At 42.2% G+C, this 26,612-nt stretch overlaps 1 protein-coding gene across 3 annotated transcripts in view; it reads left to right on the forward strand.

Moving 5' to 3' along the window:
- Positions 1-26,612, forward strand: part of cdk5rap1 (CDK5 regulatory subunit associated protein 1) — a 106,719-nt gene that overhangs the window by 48,436 nt on the left and 31,671 nt on the right. For all 3 annotated transcript variants that reach the window (XM_073915972.1, XM_073915973.1, NM_001110379.2), the window contains 3 exon segments: positions 6,420-6,517; positions 22,110-22,165; positions 25,998-26,128. In XM_073915972.1, coding sequence (XP_073772073.1) covers positions 6,420-6,517; positions 22,110-22,165; positions 25,998-26,128 — 285 coding nt within the window.

The following is a 26,612-nucleotide window of genomic DNA, read 5'->3' on the forward strand; positions in this document are numbered from 1 at the left end:
AGTTGGGAAAAGGTTGTTGCTGTTTTTTTTTTGCACTGGGCCTTTAAAGGCAAGTCCTCCCTGTCCACTGTTCCTACGTGCCTTTCGGCAACATGCCTCAACACGCCCTCGGCTTTCTCAGGAAGCAGATCTCACGTAACGTTTGTGAGAAATACTACAATAAGAACTATCAATCAGTATTTGATGCATTTTTTGTGGAGTTGCAACAATGAGTTCACGCACACACAGCGCAGACACACACACACACATAGCAAAGACACGTAGCTCAGACAAACACGCACACACATAGCAAAGACACGTAGCGCAGACACACGCGCACATACATAGCGTAGACACGCAGACACATACACACACATAGCACAAACACACACACACACACACACATAAATAACGTAGACAGTCAGACACACAAACACACACACACATACATAGCGCAGACGCACAGTGAGAGAGACAGTGAGTGAGGCTGTGCTGATGAAGTGAATCTGCAGTGAATGGCTATACTTCATTACACACGTGCACACGTTTTAAAACATGTTGAACTTGTAAAACTTACTCTTGATCACGTCTGATGATGATTAATGATCCTAGCAAACTGAACAGACCTTTTTTCCAGTTGCTTTGCGCTCGTCCTGTCTTGTCGATATGATTTTATGCATTACTACGGAGACATGTTAATGCGCTCAGCTATCAATCAATATTGGTGGGTGGGGGGACTGCACTCCTACGTAAAGTTGCGGTCGATCTAAAAACCACTCCATTGGTCCTCCGTTTTTATGTAGTTAAATTTGAAAAAAAAAGAGGACTGGGTTCGTTTATTTCACCCCAATATGACAGTATATACACTATACTTACACACATGTCTGTCCAAACAGCTTGAAAAGTAGATTTTTCACCATAGGTTCCCTTTAAGGGCCTTATTTTGTTCGGTTGAATCGCACTAAAGTTCTTTTTCCCTCTTGGTGCAGTTCATTTGTGAAGGTGCGAATGCAGCAATCTAACTCGAGTGCGCACCATAAGCGGACAAAAAAGCATTTCTGCTTTGAAAAGATTCTGCTTTGAAGACAATCGAAAGATTCTCCCTGGTTTTGGGGGCTCTTAGAAGTTTACAACAGTTTATTGCCCTTGGTCCGGACCAAATCAACCGAACTACACCTAATCTACCATTTGGTGCACTGGTAATTCCATTAACAGTGGTGTTACATGACCTCATTTTTTAAAATTTTATTAAAACTCTGGTTGCTGCATGTTGTATCAGTTACATGAATGAATTCTGGCAATATTTCTCAAGTGATAAAAACATATTTTTGTAACTGGGTAATATGAAATTTAAAATTAAGATCACAGTCGAAAATAACACGCATTGTTTAATTATTTAAGATTGTAAACCTACAGTATAGTACACAATTCTGCTTCAATCCTCTCTCACTCAGGTTTTTTTACCCACAATAAGAATTTCTGGTTTAATCTTTTTTCAACCTCAAATGTCATCAATTGTACAATATTGAACATGCAGTTAGACAAATTTTCTTTTGCAACAGTGTTTTTATTGCATCAGCATAAAGATGATAATTTAAGCTATATTTCTGAATTAAACCAAAAGGAAGCACATATAATAAAAATAAAATCAGCCCAAGGATAGAACCTTGAGGAACACCATATAATATGGCATGATCCTATGATCAACAGTGATCTATGTTTACTATAAATGTCCTTTCTCTAAGATACGTACTGAACCAATTTTAAACTTTCCCTTTTTGTCTTTTTTAAATATTTATTTATATTTATAACAAATATTTATATTTTTTTACGCTAGCATGCAGTATGACTGTCTCAATTTCTTTTGCATGTTTAAGAACAGCTGAAGTTTGGGAAGCAATATCAAGTACCCGAGCTTCCGGGAAACATTGTTTTTGAACTTCATGTGTAATCTTTATTTAAATCTATGATGTGAATAAAAATAGTAGTGTCTATCTTGTGAGTGTTCCAGCTTCCATACATCCAATAAATACATCCAACATCCATATGAAACGGTACACTTTACTTCGTTAGCAGGCACTGATTTAGTTGAAAATCTATCAAGTATATTTTCTAAAAAAAAGACAATGAACACTTGATTTTAAATTAACAAACAGTCATCAATATTTGTAGCATAAATACTTAAAATTGTTCTTTGTCCAGAATAAATATGTCCTTGTATATGTCGAAGACAGATTATGTAAATGATAAATTTTTATGTATTAATACAGCAGCACTGATTCATGTGGAATTAAACAATGGTGCAAATACTTGGCCTACTCATTCTTCTTTTAATTTCTAATGCCCAGCCTCTGTCAAATCTGTTTTCTGCAGAAAAAATAATTTCTGCTTCTTTTTGCTAGCTTCTTAAGATATGCATAAACTCAATATAGACCCATCACATTAAATGTCACAAGTTTCAATGTTTTTTTTTTTTATAGTAGCCTGATGATTAGTCAACTCCATATCAAACTCTCCACAAATTTGAAATATTGACTTGTACCTTTCCAAAATAAAAGAAAGAAATATGCAAAAAATAAAACCTTAACATTGAAAGCACTCAACCAAAACATCAGCAAATAGAAAAAGAACACTGTTGAGAAACAATTCGCTCACAACTGATCAAAAGCTGTGACATAATGTTATATATGAAAAGGACTGATAAATACAAGATTATACAAGATTTATAGAAAATTCTATTCTGTTGCATCAACATAAATTATTTATTAGCTCCACAGAAAATCATCAGACATAATGGCTACACAACATGCATGAAAAGTATCGCTGTAGTTTATCTATCGCTGTAGAAATTCAGTGACACTCAATGGTAAAAATGATAGTAACACATATTGTGGGCCCTACAGTGCAAATGCAGAGAAACTATTGTTATATAGTGTATGCAGACGGTGACGAGTCTGCATACAGACAGTAGGTGGAGCGGCTGGCGTTTTGGTGCAGATACAACAACCTGGAGCTAAACACGCTCAAAACAGTAGAGATGATAGTGGACTTCAGGAGAAACCCCCCTGCACTCCCCCCACTCACCATCATGAACTGCAGTAGAGTCATTCAGATTCCTGGGCACCACCATCTCTCAGGATCTGACGTGGGACATTCACGTAGACTCTATTAGATGCAATCCCAGCAGAAACTGTACATGTACTTCCTTCGTCAGCTGAGGAAGTTTAACCTGCCACAGGAGCTTCTCGTGCAGTTCTACTCAGCTGTCATCCAATCCATCCTCTGCACTTCAAACACCGTCTGGTTTTGTGTTGTCACTTGTCACTTTATGTACACTGGAAACTTCTGTAGCCAAAACAAATTCCTTGTGTGTGTGAAGCACACTTGTCAATAAAACTGATTCTGATTTTCTATTGTTATAGAGCAGACATTTGTCTGACACAGTCCTTCGGCAGAATTCACAATTATGTTTTTTTTTGTTTGGCCAGATGATGGCTGGTTGCTCTGGCTGAGAATGGTTTCTCCCAAGATTTTTCTTCATTTCTGCCGGTTGATGGAATTTTTGTTAGGGTTAGGGTGTCACCCTAACTGTCATCTCTGGTGTGCTTGATTCAGCTTGATTCCTTTAGTAGAGCTGCTCTCCAGTCTTCAACGGTGAACTGAACCTCAACATTGACATTTGTGTTAAACTAAACTAAAACTAATTTACAGCCTTTGCCGTGAAGTTCTAAACTGATCTCAAATATATTGTGTTTCCTCTGATCATTCTTGAGATGTCCAGCAGCTTAAATGAAGTCCAACTGTGGTAAATTCAGTTGATTGGGCATGATTTGAAAAGGCATACACCTGTCTATATATCACTTCTCATTCAACCTGATAGAGCTTGAGAGGTACTGCAAATAGTTATGGGCAAAACTTCCCAAAGACAGGCGTACCAAGCTTGCATCATATTCAAAAAGACTTGAGGCTGTAGTTGCTGCCAAAGGTGCATCAACAAAGTATTGAGCAAAGGTTGGAATTCTTACGCACGTGATTTTACAGGTTTTTTTTATTTTTTAACAAATTTGCAACAATTTCAAAAAAATATTTTTTTTCCCATTGTCATTATGGGGTGTTGTGTGTAGAATTTTGAGGAAATAAATAAATCTAATCCATTTTGGAATAAGGCTGTAACATAAAACAATGTGGAAAAAGTGAAGTGCTATGAATACTTTCCGATTGCACTGTATTGTTGCCACCATAGCTGTAATCCGGCCTTACAAGTTAAGCCCGACAGGGCCAGAGCCAGACAGAATTTGGCTCGAGGTAGACATTTTGATTGACAGCTTTTTAAAAGTCCGAACCTGTTTACTGCCTGAAATTATTCAAATGTATGCATGCACACAGCTTCTGTCATAAATCATGTTTTAACATAATTTATTAACATAGGCTATGTGTTCACTTGAAAACTGGAACAATAGAAATACAAAAAATCTCCTCCAACATCAATCAATCAATCATTCAATCAATCGACCAGCTCTCCAAATAATAACCTAAATAAGCCAACAGTACATGACAAAAAATTCAACCTCCTTGTCAATATTACAGTTTTTCTCAGTCGCTTTGGTGCATTTTTCACAACACTATTTACATTTGCACAACAGGTCATGCATTTCTCAAAACAATTAGTCATTTGTGCACATCCTAGTAGCAGTTTCTCATTCTTTTCAACAAATTGCAAATGCTTTTGGACATTCATCAATTGCTTTCATACAACTCTCTGCTGTTTATAACATTATCATCTGCTTATGTCATGTCAGTCAAAATTAACTATACTTGTAAATGCTGAATAGTCATTCCATATAAAACTAATAGTCCTCATTTCATTACTTGAGTCATTACATACAAAAATGTTGAACTAGTTGTCAAAATCTATCAAGCTAATTTTTTAAAACAAATTTAAATCTTTATATTACTGAAAAATATCTTTAAAATTGAACAATTTGATGAATGATTTACAGACCTGTGTATGTTGCAGGCTCAGTTCCAATTTGTACTGCAATATTGTGTACAGTTGTGCACAGCTCTACCTAAAGGGAGTTCATGTTTGTTGTAAATAAGGGTGTGTTTATTCTTTTGCACAATGCTGGGAATAAATTAGAATTGCAAAGAGCATCTGCAGTAAAAATGTGAAACATACATATTCAGTGTCTTGTACTCAGATACCTCACTCAATGCAGTGATGTCTAACTTTACTGTAGTTTTCAAATAGCTGTTCTAATAATATACAGTGCTGTCTTGAGCATTTTCAGGAAGTGTCACCAAAATATGACTTTTTTGCATTGAAAAAATGTATTGAGTAAACTGTCATAATGAAAACATGACTAAGCCATTTGACTATCTTGTTCATAAACAATGGTGTCAGGACGTTTCGTTTTGATGATACTGACACTTTGATTGACATGAATACTTGCTTTTCAGGAATGAACTATCCATTTTGAGCAGGTGACACGCTTTTGCAGGTTATCAGCTAGGTTTTGCAGTTTGTACTAATAGTTTTGAGGAATGCATTAAATGTTGTGCAAAAATGCACTAGTGTTGTGAGAAACGCACCAAAGCGACTGAGAAAAACTGTAAAAGACCTAATATCTTTACAGCAAAAGCTGACACATTTCTCTGTCATCATTTGCTTCACCTTTATAGGGATGGGTTTTGATTTAACAACGATTCGATTGTAGGTTGATTCTGCTTGGCTCAGGTGTCGAACGACTTCAATCAGCATGTCATATCAATGATGACGTACCTGTCATTTTGCTGTCATACTGTTGCATTACATTTCAAATAAACCACTGGCTCAACCAAACATAATCACCTATGGAAAGCCTCTGTTTTATCCCCTTGGTATTTAATTTTATGCTTTATTATACTAATCACATGCATCACATGACTGCTCATTTTGCAAGCCCGGGACCTTGTAGAATGATATTCAGATCTATTCCTGAGCTTAAAGTATACAGTATTGTTTTGCAAAATATTGCTAATGTAAAGTAGTGAAGTGATCCCACTGGCTGATCTTATTAAAATCAGTATAAAGCAGATGTGCTGATAGTTAGACAGTTCACCCAAAAAAGTAACATTACTCACCATTTACTAACCCTTCAATGGTTTCAAATTTTTATGAATGTTTTTCTTTTTACAGGTTTTCAGCTTTTTACAAAATACATATACTTTTTTCAAACTCACAAAGGTTTGTAAAAAAAACATAAGTGAATCATAACTGTCATTATAACTGAGTCACAATATCTGTATAATTTCTACTCGTTTGTGGCTGAAATATTTAGATTTTCTTCATTAAGAGTGATATTAGTATATATTCTAAAACGATTTATTTTTCTCTCTTATTAATAGTTTGCCTGTAATTACTATATTCAAATGTAAATTTGTTTGTGTGTGTTTACCAGGTGTTACAGTTGATTCAGGAGAGAAGTAATATATGCAAGCACCTCCATTTGCCAGCGCAGAGTGGCAGCAGTCGGATTCTTCATGCTATGAGACGTGGGTAAGAACTGTTAAAGTACTTGGTGTTCTGGGCCTTCTTTAAGCAATGCTTTTAATGTGCTGTAAGTTTAAAAGTGCTGATGGTGTTAAATGCAGAACAGTTATCAGTGAACACTATCTACATGTAAAGCCTGAAGATAATGTTTTACCTTACAATGGCATAATATTGTGGTCTGGTAGTCTAATAACCAAAATGGTTGGGGGCCTTTGTGATTAAAACTGGCATTTTGGTATTTTTCCTGCCAAGTAATATATAGCTGGAACCGTATTTGACCTTTAAATTAATTAAAAGGTTTTATGCAGATTTAAGGGAGTTTGTAGCTGTGGCACTAGTGTGAACTTTTTTTTTTTATGTAAGCAACTTTAGCTTTTTTCACCTATTATAAATGAGAGATACTTTCAATGTGTCAAGTCAATGTGCCAAGTTGAAATGAAAATATGCAGCTTGTTTTTATAAATTGTCCGAGTTATGCACCATAATCGGTCTGGTTGAATTTCATGCCATTTTATACATCTCTTGCTACTACTTCACACATGCCCACATCCAAGCAAATTATGGACTGCTCTCCTTCCACCTTTTTTGTAAACAGATTGCAAAGTGGCTAACCATTTTGACATTTCACCTTTCCTTTTCTCATCCAACAAAATTAAAGGATAATTTTGAGTGTTATCTCTAGAAACATCTAACTGCAACAACAGAGTCTGGATGCATATATATAAATGTAGGACTTGGTAAATGATTACCAAGGACCTGTCTATATTCCTTTATTGCAGAAAGGGAAACACACAATAAATGTATTTAAAACTTTATTCATTTATTCATTCATTCATTTTCTTGTCAGCTTAGTCCCTTTATTAATCCGAGGTCGCCACAGTGGAATGAACCGCCAACTTATCCAGCAAGTTTTTACGCAGCAGATGCCCTTCCAGCCGCATACCATCTCTGGGAAATTTAAAACTTTGTAATGAAGAATTATATTAATAATGGTTTATAAAATATAAATCTGCATCTGTCAAATTAAATGCTAATATGTTTTCAAAACTGACAGAAAATAATTCAATGAACAGCCGTTGGTGATTGAAGGTTAATGCAGTGGGGTCTGAACATCGCACTGTGAGTGAATTAAAAAATAAATGGTAGATGTAAAGGTGCAGGTTATGAGGAGAACAGTGGCGCATCGTCAAAGTGTGGAGCGAACAGGCAGAGGGAACAGGGAATGCTGAACTAACACACTGAGGATAGAGTTGCCTCAATTGTGGGCAACACTTTACTGTCTGGAGTAGTATCCGTGTTTGTGGGAGATACAGATGTATTAGAGGAACACTTTGTTAGGGTATAGCAGCACCCCTCCACTCTTATCAAGGCAGCAGCCCAAACGCTCGCTCTACAACTGGCCAAGTGCCTGCCACAGTGTTTATACATGAGGCCCCTGATGAGTGCAGATGTGATGTCATGAATTAAGGTAGCAAATTATCAAAAACTTGTTATATCAGATTTCGAATTTACTATGAACTAATGATGAACAATGATTTTTACATAAGCTTTCTTAATGTTAACATACTCTTAGGTATTTTAATGTTTCCCTTTTTAATAACAACTTAATTAGTTAATGTTTACTTACACATATACATATTATTTGTAGGTTAAATAACATGATCAAACAATAAAACAAATTTTTTTTTTTCAATTTTTGCTTACTTTTTGTCTGGCAAATCTGGCAAAATTCTTCCTGTTATGTAACAGAAAAGTATCTGAAAGAGGTGCATGTTTTTCACTAATTTGAGATCCAGTAAAATCGTTAATCACTGCTATGTAATAAACCCATAGATATTAGTAACACAAAAGTTATAATGTTGGTTAGCTGGGTAAGTCAGCAAAGAGTTTACAAATGTAACATGTTGAAGTAGTGTACACTTTACAATAAGGTTCCTAATTCCCTTAAAGAGCCCATATTATACATGAAATAGGGTCATATTTTGGTTGTAACGGTCTCCAACAACAGTCTAATATGCATGCAAGGTCAAAAAAAACTTTCATGTTCTTATTATCTGCATTTATTTTTACCTAACTATCCCAGCGACTCCCATATGAATCATCTAGTGATTCATTTGTTCCCAAACCCCTCCTTAGCGCGAAGCTAATCTGCGCTGATTGGACCGATGACAGTATGTTGTGATTGGCCCACACTTACTGCCTTCAGCGAGAGGCAGAGTGAAATGCCCAGCAGCTAATCAACATTATAAAAGTAGTCACAGTGCATACACGCTCAATAGTGTAAGGCCAGTGGGTGAATGTAAATACAGACGATGGTCTTAAAAAAATATCGACGACTAACGATTTTATTGAGCTAACTCTCCAAGAACTGGCGAGGAGATCTCCTAGCTTGTCACTCTCTGCTCTTTTCACAGACTCAGACACACACACACACACACACACACACACACACACAGATATTGCCCGCACACACACACACATAACCCTTCTCCGGACGACAACGTACACACACACACACACATACACACACATATACACACATAACCCTCCACCGGACGACAACGCGCGCGCGCGCGCACGCACACACACACACACACACACACACACACACACACACACAGATATTACCCTCCTCCACGGAACGTAAACAAATCGGCATGCATCGCGTTTTTAATGTGGCTTAACACACGATATGAGAATATAGCGAATTAACCTGATACAGTACACGCGGTTATAAGTAACAAATCACAACTAAATACATTTGCAAGCTAGAGTAAACGAGGCAACAACTTTAATCGCACATACTTACACTTGAGAAATGGAGGAAAAAAACGATCCAGGTTCAGTACTCTTTACTGATCCTTCCTTTAACAAACGGCTGATGGAGTATTCTTTGTAGCATGTAGTTTTCAGAAGTTGCCAGTAGTTTCCAACTGCTTAAGGGTTATAATGCTAAGGTTTCATCTTTGGGTAAAGACTCAATAATATCCATCTGCAGTGTGACTTCAATCGACCGGCATGTTTGTGTGTGTGTGTGTGTGTGTGTGTGTGTGTGTGTGTGTGTGTGTGCGTGCGTGCGTGCGTGCGTGCATGCGTGCGTGCGTGCGTGTGTTTGGGTTTTTCTGTGTTATAGGGCGGGGCCACAGGTTTCAAATCTCCCGGGTTTGCGTGTGCGCGTGGATAACATTGGTTCCCCTTCGGGGGGAACTCCAGCACTATAAGTGGATTTGATTGTTAAAATCCACGTATTGGGAGGTTCGATTCAGAAGCTACTCGTCTGAAAGAGTATTGAACGGGCCAATTAAGAATGAATTGGCAGCGCAAGCCTGCGCAGGTGAGCGGCATAAGCAATCATATATAAGCTCACCTGGCGCCAGCAGACGCTATCCTTTTCGCTTCAGAGCCTTTTCTGATCGAGCTTATGAGGGTTCCTCCTGCTGATCCACAGCCATTTCGAGAGAACGATTGTATCCCGGTCCAGAGCGAGTCCACGCAGCGGCAGACGGTCGAGCTGGGTATCTCCCTTGCCTGGCGTCCCTTTGGGTCCGGTCCTCCAAGAGCGTTGCGTATTGTTGCAAATCCTAAAAGAGCAACACAGTCGTGCAGCACGTCCTTTTCAGGATGGCGCTCCGACTGTGCGTTTCTGGTTGCGGGGGTTTCCTGGCTCCGGATGATGGACACGATCACTGCATTACATGTTTGGGGGTCCAGCATGTTAATGTGGTGCTCGGGGGCGGTTCATGTCGTCACTGCGATGCCATGACCGTTGCGCAGTTGAGATCGCGGTTAGCTTTCGTAAGAGAGCGAGCCACCCCAGTTGCCTCCTGCTCTGCAGCGGGCGCTCGGGCAGATCTGAGGGCTTCAGTGAGAGACAATCCGCCGCCCACGGGCTCGCGGACCTCTCGCTCCTCCAAGCGCTCCATCCAAGCTTCGGGTACGGCAAGTGATCCGTCTAATCAGATGGTAGCTCTCACGCTCGCTGACACCGGAGATCAGATGTCCTCCGCTGCATCGGAGGGTGGGCTTTCATTGTTCGACGATGATCCGGACCCGCTCGCCCCCTCTGGGCAAGCGAGCGCCGTCAAAATGGATCCTGAAGCGGACATGTTGGCCGTGCTTTCTCGGGCTGCTTCGGCCGTCGGGTTGGAGATGGTTTATCCCCCAGCCCCGCGGCCGGACCGACTAGATGGGTGTTACGTAGAGGATCAGAAGGCGAAGCCTTCGAAGCCTCTCGTCCCCTTCTTCCCGGAAGTGCACAGTAGGCTCACGCAGTCCTGGAGGGCACCTTTCTTTGCCCGCGCTGCGTCCGCCTCCGCCCTCACCACCCTGGATGGTGGAGCTGCCAGGGGATATGAGGCGATCCCGCAGGTGGAGCGCGCCATTGCGGTCAATCTTTGTCCGCGTGGCGCCCCCGCTTTGCATGGTCCACCCCGTCTCCCGTCCAAAGCCTGTAAGTTTTCTGCCTCCCTCGGAGCTAGAGCTTACAAGGCTGCGGGCCAGGCAGCTTCCGCCTTGCATGCGATGGCCACCTACCAGCGCTACCAAGCGCAGGCGCTGGCCGAGCTGCACGAGGGTGGGTCTAACCCAGGCTTGTTACACGAGCTGCGTACGGCGACCGACTATGCTCTCCGGACCACTAAGTCCGCCGCCTGCGGACTGGGGAGGCCGATGTCCACACTTGTGGTCCAGGAACGCCACCTCTGGCTAAACCTGGCAGATATGCGCGATGTCGACAAAGTTCGCTTTCTTGACGCGCCCATATCCCAGGCTGGCCTGTTCGGCGACACCGTCGGTAAATTTACCCAGGAGTTCAAGGCGGTGAAGGAGCAGTAGGATGCGATGGGCAAAGTCATCTATCGCCGGGGCCGTAAGCCCGCTCCATCCCCGGCCGAGCCATCCACCTCTGCTGCTCCTCGCCGAGGGTGCCCGACAACGGCCGATGCCCCGCCCCCGCCTCCGCCTCCGGCGAAGCGAGCGCGTCGAGCACGCCGAAAGCCGGTAGCCCCTCCTGCCCAGGGCGCCGCTAAGTCCGGTAAACGGACCGCGAAGCGTCCCTGAGACAGGCCATCCGGAGAAGAAGTGACTTGCTCTTTCCCCGCTGGAGGGCGGGGCCCAAAATCCAACGGTACTTTCAGTGCCACCAAAGTTTCGATCAAAGAGCATTTTCTCCCTTCCCCGGATGTGACAGCTCAAGCCCCGCCAGTCTGGGACGCGCTGCCTCTCAGCTCGCAGGGCTTGCATGCTCCGCCAGCGGCTCTCGGGCGCTGGGGGGACGGTCTCCCTTCTCCCAGCCCCCAAGCCCCCTCTCAGGAGTCAGGGTGCGGAGCCAGAGCGAAACGCTCTCCAGCTCTTCTGTGGGACCCTCGCGCTCCCCGGATCAGCACACCCGCTCCTCGCTGCCCCTCCGCGGATACGTCAACGATTGCTGCGATGACGTCATTAGCGAGGGCTCTGCCTGCCTGGTTAGCGCGGGCCAGCCCCTCGCGGTGGCTCATACGCACGATCAGACTCGGCTACGAACTACAGTTCTCCAAACGGCCTCCCAGGTTTACGGGCGTGTATTTCACCAGGGTCAATCCCCTGTCCGCCCCTGTCTTGCGAGAGGAGATTGCTGCCCTCCTGGCGAAGGGTGCAATCGAGCCGGTACCTCCAGCTGAGATGGAGAGCGGGTTTTACAGCCCGTACATCATCGTACCCAAAAAGAGCGGTGGGTCACGGCCAATCCTAGATCTGCGCGTTTTGAATCGCTGCCTTCACAAGCTGTCGTTCAGAATGCTTACGCAGAGGCACATCCTCCGATGTGTTCGTCCTCAGGATTGGTTTGCAGCCATAGACCTGAAGGACGCGTATTTTCATGTCTCCATTCTTCCACGCCACCGTCAGTTTCTGCGGTTTGCGTTCGAAGGTCAAGCATGGCAGTACAAGGTCCTCCCCTTCGGGCTCTCTCTGTCTCCGCGGGTCTTCACCAAACTCGCGGAGGGTGCCCTAGCGCCTCTGCGGCTTGCGGGCATCCGCGTACTCAATTATCTCAACGACTGGCTGATTTTAGCCCACTCTCGGGAGCAATTGACTGCGCACAGAGACAAGGTGCTCCGGCACCTCCGCCTATTGGGGTTGCAGGTCAACTGGGAAAAGAGCAAACTCGCCCCTGTGCAGAGGATCTCTTTTCTCGGGATGGAGCTGGACTCGGTCACCATGGTAGCGCGTCTCTCCGGAGAGCGCGCTCGCCTGCTGCTGAACTGTCTGAGGGAGCTCGACAGCAAGTTAGTGGTCCCACTGAAATATTTTCAGAGGCTCCTGGGGCATATGGCTTCCGCTGCGGCTGTCACGCGGCTCGGATTGCTCCATATGAGACCACTTCAGCACTGGCTTCAAGATCGAGTTCCGAGACGCGCATGGCATGCGGGCACACACTGAGTCTCTGTTACTGCGCTGTGTCGCCGCACCCTCAGCCCCTGGAACGACCCCTCGTTCCTGCAGGCCGGTGTGCCTCTGGGACAGGCGTCCAGTCATGTTGTTGTTTCGACAGATGCTTCCAGCACAGGCCGGGGAGCCGTGTGTCGCGGGCATGCAGCTGCGGGCCTGTGGGTAGGTGCCCAGCTGCATTGGCACATCAATGGCCTAGAGCTGTTGGCAGTGTTCCTTGCTCTCCGCCGTTTTTCTCCGGCGCTGGGGCAGCAACACGTGCTGGTCCGGACGGACAGTACGGCGGCGGCGGCGTATATCAACCGCATGGGGGGTATGCGCTCCCGCCGCGTGTCTCAGCTCGCCCGCCGTCTGCTCCTCTGGAGTCAACCGCGGCTGAAGTCGCTGCGCGCCATTCACATTCCAGGTATGCTCAACCATGCAGCTGATGTGCTCTCACGGCAGCAGATTCACTCTGGAGAATGGAGACTCCACCCCGAGTCTGTTCAGCTGATATGGGCGCGATTCGGGGAGGCCCAGATCGATCTGTTTGCTTCCCCCGAGAACGCTCATTGCCAGTTGTTTTATTCCCTGACCGAGGGCTCTCTCGGCATGGATGCACTGGCCCACAGCTGGCCTCGGGGCGTACGCAAGTATGCGTTTCCCCCAGTGAGCCTGATCGTGCAGTTAATGTGCAAGGTCAGGGAGGACGAGGAGCAGGTTTTGTTAGTTGCGCCCCTCTGGCCCAACCGAACCTGGATATCAGAGCTCTCCCTCCTCCCGACGGCCCTCCCTTGGCAGATCCCTTTGAGAGAGGACCTACTTTCTCAGGGACAAGGCACCGTCTTGCACCCTCGTCCTGATCTCTGGAACCTCCACGTGTGGTCCATAGACGCGAGGAAGACTTAGGTAACCTGCCGCCCGCGGTGGTTGATACCATCACTCAGGCTAGAGCCCCCTCCACGAGGCGCGCCTACGCCCTGAAGTGGAGTCTATTCACTGAGTGGTGTGTCTCTCGCAGAGAAGACCCCCGATCTTGCCAGATCAGTGTTGTGCTCTCTTTCCTTCAAGAGAAGCTGGACAGCAGGCTGTCGCCCTCCACTCTCAAGGTTTACATTGCTGCCATCTCCGCTCACCATGACGCGGTGGCTGGCGGCACCGTGGGAAAGCATAACCTCATCATCCGGTTCCTCAGAGGCGCTAGGCGAATTAATCCAACTCGCCCCCCTCTCACGCCCTCTTGGGATCTCGCCCTCGTTCTCACGAGCCTGCGATTTGATCCCTTCGAGCCACTCGATACAGTATCTTTAAGATTTCTGTCCCTGAAGACAGCTCTGCTGGTCGCGTTGGCCTCCATTAAGAGGGTCGGGGACCTGGAGGCATTTTCGGTCAGTGATTCGTGCCTGGAATTCGGCCCGGGATTTTCTCACGTTATTCTGAGACCCCGCCCGGGTTATGTGCCCAAAGTTCCTACCACTCCTTTTAGAGATCAGGTAGTAACCCTGCAAGCGTTGGAGGAGGAGGCAGACCCAGCCCTGTCCTTTGTCCAGTTCGCGCTCTGCGCATTTATGTGGACCGTACTCAGAACTTTAGATCTTCTGAGCAGCTCTTTGTCTGTTATGGCGGACGGCAGCAGGGAAGTGCCGTGTCTAAACAACGTTTATCCCACTGGATTGTGGAGGCCATTTCATGTGCTTATTTGAGCAGAGGCCAGCCGCGCCCCCCGGGAGTGCATGCGCACTCCACTCGGAGCGTTGCATCCTCTTGGGCGTGTGCGCGTGGCGCTTCTTTAACAGACATTTGTAGAGCTGCGGGCTGGGCGACATCCAACACATTTGCAAGATTTTATAATCTGCGAGTGGAGCCGGTTTCCTCAAGGGTGTTAGGTACCTTTGGTGATTGAGGAAACAACTCGGTAGGTGTTGTACACGCTTGCGGTGCCTTTTTTCCCTAACACGGAGAGATGTGCACCCTCCTGTCTGCCAGTAAAGTTCCCCATTCGGTGAGCCCTGCAGATTCCTCCGAGGCCCCCAGCACTGACTCAGCGGAGGAGTCACTTGCTGGCCCATTACGTAGTAGGTCTGCCCGCTGGTCAGCCCGCGTTTTGGGTATAGGTGCCTGCTATGGCCGATCCCCGCTGGTGATCCCCATATGCTTTTTCCGCCACGGTTAAGTCCCCCCCTGGGCGGACCCGTGCTTTCCCTATCTGCTAACCACCTTTTATGCGCACTCCCCCTTTCAGGGTTAGTCCATATGTAATTCCATTTGTTTCCCCCTATTGGGTGCGGATGGTCTCCGCAGCGTCCTCCCTACTGGGATGGCACGCTTCCCAACGTACTGTCGTATATTCCTAGAATTATCTAGACGCTAGCGACTCCCAAAAAAGATACCTATTCCGTAAAACTTCTTTTGAAGTGGGATAAGTTAGGGCCAAGGGCACGTTGGAGGACCACACCTCTCATGATCTGGGTGCGTCACGCTTGCCTGACCGCTCTCTCATGGTGGGTGTTGGTAAGGTGCAGTCATTATGGCACTTTCAATGGGCTCCCAATACGTGGATTTTAACAATCAAATCCACTTATAGTGCTGGAGTTCCCCCCGAAGGGGAACGTTCGAGGTTACTAAAGTAACCCTTCGTTCCCCGAGGAGGGAAGCACTATACTCCGTCGCCATAATGACTGTCCCTTAGCTGTTAAAAGTCTCTTCAGCTTAAAAAGGATAGCGTCTGCTGGCGCCAGGTGAGCTTATATACTCAGTTGATTGCTTATGCCGCTCACCTGCACAGGCTTGCGCTGCCAATTCATTCTTAATTGGCCCGTTCAATACTCTTTCAGACGAGTAGCTTCTGAACCGAACCTCCCAATACGTGGATTTTAACAATCAAATCCACTTATAGTGCTGGAGTTCACCTCCTCGGGGAACGAAGGGTTACTTTAGTAACCTCGAACGTTTCGTTGTCACGTCATGGCGAAACACCTAATACTCGTTATCAAGACGACTCATTTGAAGCACTATGAGTTGACTCTTTTATAGATGAATCAACAGTTTTAAACACTGTACACTTACAGATTTAAGCCTTAGCTGGATATTTCACTTCAATTTGAGCTGTGTTATGCTGTGTTCACTCTAGACGCGGAACACGCGTCAAGCGTGAGTGATTTACATCTTAAGTCAATGCAAACGCGGCACGAATGACGCAAATGGCGCGGGGCGAATTGAGCGTTTTGCACGTTTGACTCGCTTAACGAGCGTTTCGCGTGAATCTCTCGAGTTCGAAAATCTGAACTTCAGCGTACATTCGCGCTGCGTTAACCAATCAGAAGCTTGCTCTTGCGGGGGCATGAATGGATTGTGACGTAGAACCTGTTGTCGGTATTCCGAGTGAAATCCTCCAGCCTCCACCGACAACAGTTCATCAAACTCGGCTTGGCTCAGTCAGAAGCACCGCTGAAAGCTTCTGTCATCCAGGTTAAGTTTCTGGAGGAGTTTATGAGCTCACAGAGCTGGATGCACCTCTGAAAGGATGTAGTGGACACGGTCCTAAACGTATCAACGCTGTTTTTCAGTCTTCATAAAACACATAAACACTGTTATTTTCTTCATAAAATCCATGTTAGCCATTTAGCTATGAAGCTAGAGTCTTCGGGCAGACAGAAGCCCTGCCCATCACGCGAATCCACATCTGTTCTAAAGTGAATTTGACACGCAAATGAAGCGGGGTTTGACGCGCGAATGAAGCGAGTAAACTCAAATGTTCACACGGCTATTTATGCGTAGAACCTGTTGATGGCGTCCCGGGGGAAATCCTCCAGGCGACACCGACAACAAGTCATCAAACTCTGCTTGGCTCAGTCAGAAGCACCACTGAAAGTCTCTGTCATCCAGGTTCAGTTTCTGGAGGAGTTTATTAGCTCACAGAGCTGGATGCACCTCTGAAAGCATGTAGTAGACTTACACGGTCCTAAACGTATCAACGTTGTTTTTCAGTCTTCATAAAGCACATTAACACTGTTATTTTCTTAATAAAATCCATGTTAGCCATTTAGCTATGAAGCTAGAGTCTTCGGGCAGACAGAAGCCCTGCCCATCACGCGAATCCGCGTCTGTTTTGAAGTGAATTTGACACGCGATTAAAGCGAATTTTACGCGCGAATGAAGCGAGTAAACTCAAATGTTCACGCGGCAATTTATGCGCCAATAGCGCGATTTATCCGCACGTTCCACGTTTGGTGTGAACACAGCATTACACACTACATGGAAGGGCATTTTCAAAAACCCATAATATAGGCTCTTTAACTAACGCTTTGCTAGTGATAAATCATGTTAGTAAAGAATCTACAAACATGAATACCATGCCAATTGAAGACTGTGAAATGCTGAACCTGAGTCGTTTCGTGGTTACTGCATTAGGTAACACATGTACAAATTAACAGATTTATTATTACTGAATAAATGTGTTGTTCGTTGTTTAGTGATGTTATCTAATCAATAAACAAATAAATTAGTCTATGTGTAAGTAAACATTAGCAAATTACATTAAGCTACTAATTTAGAGAGATTCAATACAGAGAGTAAGTTAACATAAACAAAGATTATGCTAAACAAAGTTATTCACCCAACACTTTTTAACTAATGCATTATCATATGTTTAATTAACATTAACAAAGTTTAATTAATGCTGAACATATGTGTTGTTCATGGTAAATTCATGTTAACTAATATATGAACTAACGTTAACTAATGCAATCTTCCTGTAAATGTTACCTTACTCAATCTTATAAATAGAGTTTACTGTCTACAAGCTAGCAGTTAATTAACCATTTACTTTTACTCAAAACACATGGATGACAACAAGGGGCCTGTGTGCAGGATATATTAGACACATATCAGGATATTTTTTAACAACATTCGCCTAATAATTAAACACAACACATTCACTAACATTGCAAATGTTACTGTTAGCATAATATCTTTGAAAATGCACATCCCTTTCCTGCCGTTCAAAGCCACACCTCCTGAAGGCATGAACAAGCACCAAATAGATAACCATAGACAACCTTATATAACAATAGATCATGTCATTCACCAGCACCTAGCAGAAATATGAAGTCATGCACTTTGGCCCCAAAAAAATATTTTTCCCCAAAACTGGCATTGGGGTAAAGTTTGTTTTATATTTGCACATTCTGACTTTCTCCTTAATAATATAATTTCAAAAAAGCACTGCAAATAGTAAAATCATATAATCAGCCAATGAATATAAAATATTGAATATAAATATATTGTTCACAGTAAATTAAACAGTACTAATGTTGTTTTGAAGTCATACCTACACGCTATTTCACACAAAATATTCAAAGTAACATTAGAGTAGGAGCTTGTCACAATTTGTCATTGTTAAAAAATGAACAAATGTACAGATATAAATCAAACTTCACCTCAGTAAAGCTGGGGGCTGTTTCCTAAAAGTGGCTTAGAAAAGCGGGGATTGAAGTCAAATTCCTGACTTCAGTGAGCCAAACTAAACGTCCACGCTTAAATTGTTCCATAACAGCAAGTTGAAGATCATTTGATCTAACTAATCTGAGTTCAGTTTAAATAATCTAGACAACTGCTTGTGCACATTACTGTCACGAAACCCTGAAGGTCAAGCATAGATGCATAGATTATGTTGTGTGCTACCTGAACTGAAAGAGCTCTGAAATGAGACACAGCTGTTCACAGCGAGTGAGTCGTGTTGGTTTTTGATTTCAAACGAATAATAATTTAAACACAATAATCAAAAACTACAGTACGGCTTGCAACAAAGCAAGAGAGAGGGCTGACAGGAAATTGAAGATTTTAAAATATAGGCCATGATTTAGGCCTGTTAACATTAAATTAATGTTTGTAAAAACAAAATACTCTAAAATTGTTCTTGTGTACGGGCACGAGAGAAAAAGAGAGAATGTGTGCTTACTGCCAATTGTTTCTTGCAAGAAATGCATTGCAGGCTCCTGGTAACATTCAAAAGTTTAAAATAATGGCTACAAATAGCTGTGCACGCACAAGCGACAGGATTTTTAATTTGCTCCCGAAAACGATGCAAATTGCTGCTTTTCCTTTGACACTTGTGTTTTCTGCAGTTCGTGGAAAAATATCTCTATTAATGTGTGGCTACTGCTCGGCCCGGATCATCTCCCTATTATTCCACACAGGGTTTACAGCTTTAAAATTATTCTTAAAGAAATGTAGCCTACTTCTTTATTTCAGTCAGTGCTTTTTAAATATCATTTTCTTTATTAAATTTTTGTCATTCATATGTAAATAGCTAAGTACACCCCTCACAGATTTTTCTTTTAAATAAATTTTTTTTTTAATTCCTTTACAATAATATCTTTGTGCATATACATTAGATTATTCAGTAACAAAGCAAAATTTGTAAGTAATCTAACAAAAAATAAAAGATCAGTCCAAAAATTAGTGCACCCAAATCAAAATGTTTGGGGGAAATATTAAATACAATTTTAATAAACAGGAAAAAATCAACATAAACATAAAAATATACAAATTTAGTTAAAATGTTGTAGTTTGTATTTATTTTGTTTATAACTTATATTCTTAAAGATGTTTGGTATATGTATTTACTATTATGTGACTATAAATTTTAATCATTATTACGAGGTTAAGTGAATTAAAAATAGCATCAAATTATATCAGGTTAATGTTAATATGATTAAGCTTGAACTTAAGACTTAGCCTAAGAGTTAACCTACTCTGGACCAGGCTAGTTTCCCAGGATAAATTGCCAGAGTAACTGAGTTTGAACTATCGTAAATTTGATTTATGAAACCTAATCCGCCATTACTAAACTTGGCTTACCAAAATAAGCCTGGCTTTTTTTGTAAGCTTGGTTTATGGAACAGCCCCCTGGTTGGGCAGAAGAGCACTATTTACTTATGTTTTTTTATTCAACTTAATTAAATCAGATCAGAACAAAGGGAGTGCTAAAGCCAAAAATATATCTTTTTACATTGCACTTACATTACCAAGACAACAAGTGACTTGGTAATGGTAGTGACTTGCTGATCCTCGTACATCACTTGTTTTCATCTCCTTTTACACTTGAACAACTAATGAATGCTTAGGTCTATTTAAGCAACTATATTATCAAGGATGTAAAAGGTACTTCATGAACTTGAAAATAAATAATCTTAAAATAATTTAGCATTTTTGACAGAAGCCCTTTCAAAAACAATCTTTCTTTTCAAGCTGACTAGGCCACGTTGGTCTTTCACAAAATAGGTCATGCTGATGCTGTCTTTCAGCTGTTTGTCATACTGTGTGTGTGCGTGTCTGTGTGCGTGAGTGTGCGCGTGCATCTAAAAGCGACTTTTCTCACCCATACAGTACGTCTTTTTTTACATACATCAGTTTCAACATTTTTTATATATTTCATGCTTTCCTGGCTGTATTTACACAGATAGTTCTCATTACTCTTCACTGTATCTCCAAGTCCTCTCTCATGATCTTTTATGCGCTTTTGCCTTAACATACCACCTGTTTTAATGACATATAATGGCAAATTTGCATGACCATCCAGTCACCCAAATAAATGTGTCTTTACATAGTTTAAGAAAATAAACATTTTCACAGTTTCATCACATGGAAGCTCTATGTGTCTGGTGGGATCATGTTTGGGTTCATTTGCAAATCATGCTGACATGATCTTGGATTATAACCAGTCTCAGAGTTGCAATCAGTTAAGGGATTGTTAGATTCTGACTGTGTTGCCACCTATCTGTGTAAAAGAAAATGAGAGTTTTGAGATTTCTTAAAAGTTTTAGGAGTCGTCACAACAGAGTATAATAAGTAATTTTAAAATTCATTTATACTGACCAGCCAATATATTGGTGAGATTTATAAAACATTTTTAAATCTTTTAGCTTGGCTCTGCATGCAAGTACTCTGTTGCATAAATATGGATCTTATCTTGAATCTGATTCTGTCTTGAGTCTGACTCAGGTGGCAGGCATTCATGGAGCTCTGGTGGCAGTGGCAGCCATTCATTGAGGTTTGGTGGCAGCTTTGGCAGTAGGAAGGGTTCTGGCCTGTGTTGTTTGAATTCTGTATTTTTTGTGGTCTAATTTGTAATTGTACAGACTAAGTATTTTAAACCTTCTATCTATTTGGTTGTACATAGCTTTGGGCAACACTGGTATAAATTAAAATGAACTTTGAAGCTTCCAGAGACCTCTGTAAATATTTTCTCAGTGCATCTGGAGAGATGTAAAGTAGATTTACCTTAAATAGACTGCTTGACCGATTCATATAGGATTTAATCTATAGAGACTATCTAATTATATTTTACCTTTGAGGTTCAAGCATGGAAAAGTTGCTTGTGTATGTTCTGTGTCCCATGTCATTTAAATCCTATCCAAACTAAGTTGTCTAAATCTAAGGTAACAAACTTAATTGAAAGCCACGCTGCTATTTACAAATAAAATAAAATAATTAACTTTTCATGCTGAAAACACACATTACTTTACACAACATATTTGTAATAATTATTTTATCAGTGATGCCTGAGTTTGCAGTAAATGCCAACACATCAGAAATTGTCTGCAAAAGTGGACTCACTAGTGCATATCTGCAATTTTTTAGCATGCATACGGTCCTGGCGTGGACCAGTTATGTGCACCCCTGGTTGCATAATTTTTTGTGCCTTTTTTCTACAAGTGACGCGTGCCTCTTCAGGTTCTGGGCCAAGCGGATTGACTTTTAGGAGCTGATGATGTAATGCTCTAAACATTCTAGTAACTCGTGTGATTGCAGGCTCCAGGGAACAGCCAATGCGGATCACATTGGTGTTGTCATATGTGTGAAAGGATTAAAAGTGTGTTCATTTTCTTTTATTATTCATTGATTTCTCTGTGTGCCCCTAGAATAAAGCTCGGTACTACAGTTTGAGAACCACTGATCTATTAGTTGCTAATTATTTGAACATTATTTATTATTACTGAACTATACGACAGGATATAGTTGCAATTTTTAATATTGATACAGCAATATGAATATAAGCAATGATTGTTCTTGTGAATTAGTGAAATTGTATTAATTTGTCTTTGGTCAATTGTTATTGAAATATAAATAAGAAAGACTTTGTGCATGCTATGTATAATTTAATTTCCTTTACATGTCTGTTCCCTTTCAGTTACACTCGAGAGGCATATCTTGAGCTTGTGGAAAATATTCGGAAAATAATACCAGGTAATTTAATCAATAATTCTTGAGTATTGGGACAAAGTTACATAAGCTATGAAAAAAGTTTATTGTAATGAAGAATAACTTTATATTACTATATATTACTATATATTATTCATTTTGTTTTCGGCTTAGTCCCCTTTATTAATCTGGGGTCGCCATAGCCGAATGAACCGCCAACTTATCCAGCATATTTTATGCAATTAATGCCCTTCCAGCTGCAACCATCACTGGGAAACACCCATACACTCTCATTCACACAAATACACTATGGACAATTTCAGCTTACTCATTTCACCTATACCACATGTCTTTGGACTTGCGGGGGAAAACGGAGCACCCGTATTGAAACCTGCGGGGAGAACATGCAAACTCACAGAAACGCCAACTGATCCAGTCGAGGCTCGAACCAGCGATGTTCTTGGTGTGAGGCGACAGCAGTACCTACTGTGCCACCGCCTCACCCTACTATATATAAGTATTCAGTAATTCATATCACAGTCAGGGGTACCACTAGGTTTTCTGGGGGACCTTACTAATTTGTTCTCTAGGTTTCTTCACACCACATATAGCAGGAGCCAATAACAATAAGTCTTACGATTATTGGATATTTGATAAGAAACAAAGAACTAGATTTGTTTGGTTTATTAAGTAAATGTCTTGGTTATGGATGTAACCCTCAGTCCCTAAAGTAGAGAAATGTTATGTGGGCTAGCACTATTAGATGAAGAGCACTATATATGAGTAGGACACTTAGCTGATAGGAGAGACATTGGTTTGGACCATTGGAGGGAAAATCTTTGTGGCTGACTAAACACATATGGGTTTACTGAAAGGAAGTCACACATAGGAAACATATATTCCCAGAAGCCAGGTTGACCAAGCAGGCAAACAACAACAACATAATGGGCCAAATACTCAGCTCCTCAGCAGAGTCAAGTGTTGGGGTCCTTCAAGGAACTCTCTTGGGGTCACCAGATAGGAACTTGTTAGAAGAGCAATATAAGTGCCCAGACCTCTGGGTTAGGTAGAATGGTGCCAAGCATTTTGATACAAAGCTAATATTTTTCTGGTTGAGTTTTCCTGAAATTGTAGTTAATGGACAGGAAAAGTAGTGAAAGGGCTAATTCTGCATCCTTTAAAGATAGTGCTTGCAGGCATGCTACTTGGTTTATATACAGTGGTAAGAACCTTGAACAGACACAGGACAACACAAGCACATTTCGTTAACCAAAAATCCATGTCATCCAAGGCAAATTCAAGTCTCCAACCATTTTTATACAAGCCACCATGACCAATAAAGTTGCCTCTAATGACTGTTTAACTGTACTTAATCAAGCTGATGTCTCTGTCAAACTATAGGACCACAGAAAGATCTGAAGTTGCATAATAGGCACCCCCAGGAACCAGATGACTAGGTCATTCCTCCCGGGCATCCTGTCATCCACCAAATCATGAGATAGTACCAACTTAAGGGCATATGCTTGCCTCATAGAAGGAGCCATATACTGAGTGAATGTTTTAACTGCCACTTTGCAGCAGATCACATAAATCTTCCACATTGCGTCAATGAACCACACAAAGAGCTTGGACATGGATGCTAGTTAGTGAACTGTCACTGAGGAAGGTCTCAGGGGAATTTATTAGGTAGTAGCAGTAACAAGGTGTGTGCGTTTGGAACCCAGTTGCTGGTGAACCAGTGGTGCAACCAACAAGACCTGCTCCATGTCTCACTGTCCTTACACATGGTCTATGTAAAAAGGCTCACTGAGGAAAATGCATGTTTACCCTAAGGACCAGTTGTGAGCCAGGGCTGCAGCCAGAATAAAATAACCGTCAAGGAGTGGATTCAAGCAAAGCAAGGAGGTCAACCTAGGCCTCTCTGAAATGTTCCCAAGTCAGCTGGACCACAGTTAGGTTGTGTTTCTATTCACCTTGCAGTGTGAACTGCCATGATGTGTGTGTGCTAATTGACTGCACGGTTAAGCTTGTCCAATATGTAAATGGCAGACAGCAATTTCAGCCGCAATTGACTCCATTGGAGCAGATGGTGAGCGAGCTGTGATGCAATAGTATCAATAGTAATGAATGCAATAGAGCATGCAATAGTAGTGTACACTAATTTGGCTTTGTGGTCCAGTATAACCTTTTTATTTATTTGATATAATTAATCTCATATTCTAGAGAGCCAAACCATAGGATTGCTGAGTCCAAGAAAAGAGACTACATAGTGTCTTGTGTCTTCGGAATCCTGCAGCACTGCAAAGTCTCCTAATGCACGTCTAGGAGAAAGGGACAGGGCAAGGGTGGGTTTAATCTCCCTTTTTTGACCTAAATAGCACAATCCCCAATCTGTCTCACGGGTGGGGAGATATGGAGAGCTCCAGTCCAAGCACCATCATAAAAGCACCTCTGATGTCTTACCAAAACAATAAGGAGTGGGGTTCTAGAGGTCTGCATTTCCGCGGCTGTCCCGTGGGCGCCGCGGGACCCGACCAGATTTCTGCGACGCGGGAATAAATTTTCGAATAAATCGCGGGAGCGGTCGGTAATGGGTTTAATTTGGGATGGGAGCGGGCTGTCTAGCAATATCGCGGATATTGCTATGCGAATGAGAGAGAGAGAGCTTGAGAGCTTTGTCTGTGTGCTTGGTGCTTGTGGGTGTGTATGTTAGTGCGCGCGCGAAAGAGAGAGAGAGAGCTTTCCCAGATAGCAAAATACACCAGTTCCGGCTAGATTCTTGTCTGCCAGAGACTTACCACTCGGCCCGGCTCCGGCTGCCCGACCCGAATCAATCGAGCCAGATGCGGCGGCCGTAAGCGAGCCGACGCTGCCGCATCCGCGCCGGAATCGGCCCGAGAGTAATGTGCGCTGCGGCCCGGAGCTGGCGCGACTCAGTATTTATATACCTTTATATAAAACCTTTTGGTATTACATTGGTACTTGATACATGGTATTACAACCCTTCGAGTTGATATAACAGCAAACGCATGTGTGTCTGCTTGGTGCTTGTGTGTGTGTTTATACAGACAGCTTGGCTGTCTGGACTGTATAGCTAGGTGATTTTTGGTTTTGTTCTCCCCCGCTCTTTAGCGGGATCGGGCGCGGCGGCCAGAAAACTGGGCGGGTCGGGCAGCGGGACTACAAATTCTTAATATAAGCGGGAGCGGTCGGGTTCGGGCTAAAACCTGGCGGGTGCGGGCGGGATTCAAAATTTAGTCTCGCGCAGATCTCTATGGGGTTCCATGGTAAAAGGTGACATGAAAGCGGATTTTAAAACCTCTTGTCTCCCTTTCAAAAATAAAAATTCCATCCCAATACCATGAAAAAAGTTGGGAAATCCTGTCCCAACAAAAGACTAGATTAATGATTCTCATGCAGCACACTGGCTCAAGAAAGTATTATTAATAATTAACAATAACAAGTTATTATTTAATATGAATATTTAGAGATAAGAATATTACAATAAGCTGATATGCTCATCTTTTGAGCTGACTCTTTAATCATCTATTAAATCAAAGGAGTATGATACTTATTTGGGAAGTAAATAAAAATTTAACATAATGTGCGTAGTAAAAGGTTCTTTAATTGATAAGAGACCACTTCTGTGAGGCAAAAAAAAGCAATTTCACAGTAACTCAGTATATGGAAAATATGTCAAACCCTCCCAATAATATGTACTTGGAATATATAAAAATAATTTCTGGTATTAATTTTACAGAAAAAAATGTTTTGTCCCATGTCTCAAAAATCAACTCTATGTTGCTAATTAAAGTTAAAGGAGATGTAAATAAAGCTCAGTGGTTTATGATGTTCCTTGTGTTTAATCTTGTTTTAGGAGTCAGTTTGAGCAGTGATTTCATAGCAGGATTCTGTAGTGAGACTGAAGAAGACCATCAGCAGACCATCTCCCTCCTCAAGGAAGTGGGCTACAATATTGGCTTTTTCTTCACCTACAGCATGAGAAAGGTCTGGTCCATTTATGGTTGTCAGCCAGAATATTAGTTTGACTACACTGAGTACCAGCACTACTGCATATGCAAAAGCATCCCCAGTTTTTGACAATTAAGAATGTAAATTAATTTAAAAACTACTGATAATTAATTCACAGAAATGTATAGTAGTTACTTATGAAGTTACACAAATTTGGTATTTAGAACAAATGTCAGTAAAACACCCAAGATATTAACTGTGTGGTGTATTTATTTGTTTGTTTAATTAATTAATTAATTACTTATATATAAGCATGTGAAGCACAGCTTATATGTTTTTTAGTGTGAGAGGGTTATGAGTGTACATATGGTTGTTTTCATATCCAAATGAATGGTTTGAATAAGCGCTATCTTTTAAAAAAGAATCAATAATTTATTTAATAAACCTTTTGCAACCTCATCAAACATGACAAACCATGGATCTCACCACAGAAAACATTCAGTGCATAGCTCTTTGTTTT

Source organism: Danio rerio, chromosome 11 (genome assembly GCF_049306965.1).
Source record: "Danio rerio strain Tuebingen ecotype United States chromosome 11, GRCz12tu, whole genome shotgun sequence".
In the NCBI taxonomy this organism is placed as follows: Eukaryota; Metazoa; Chordata; class Actinopteri; order Cypriniformes; family Danionidae; genus Danio; species Danio rerio.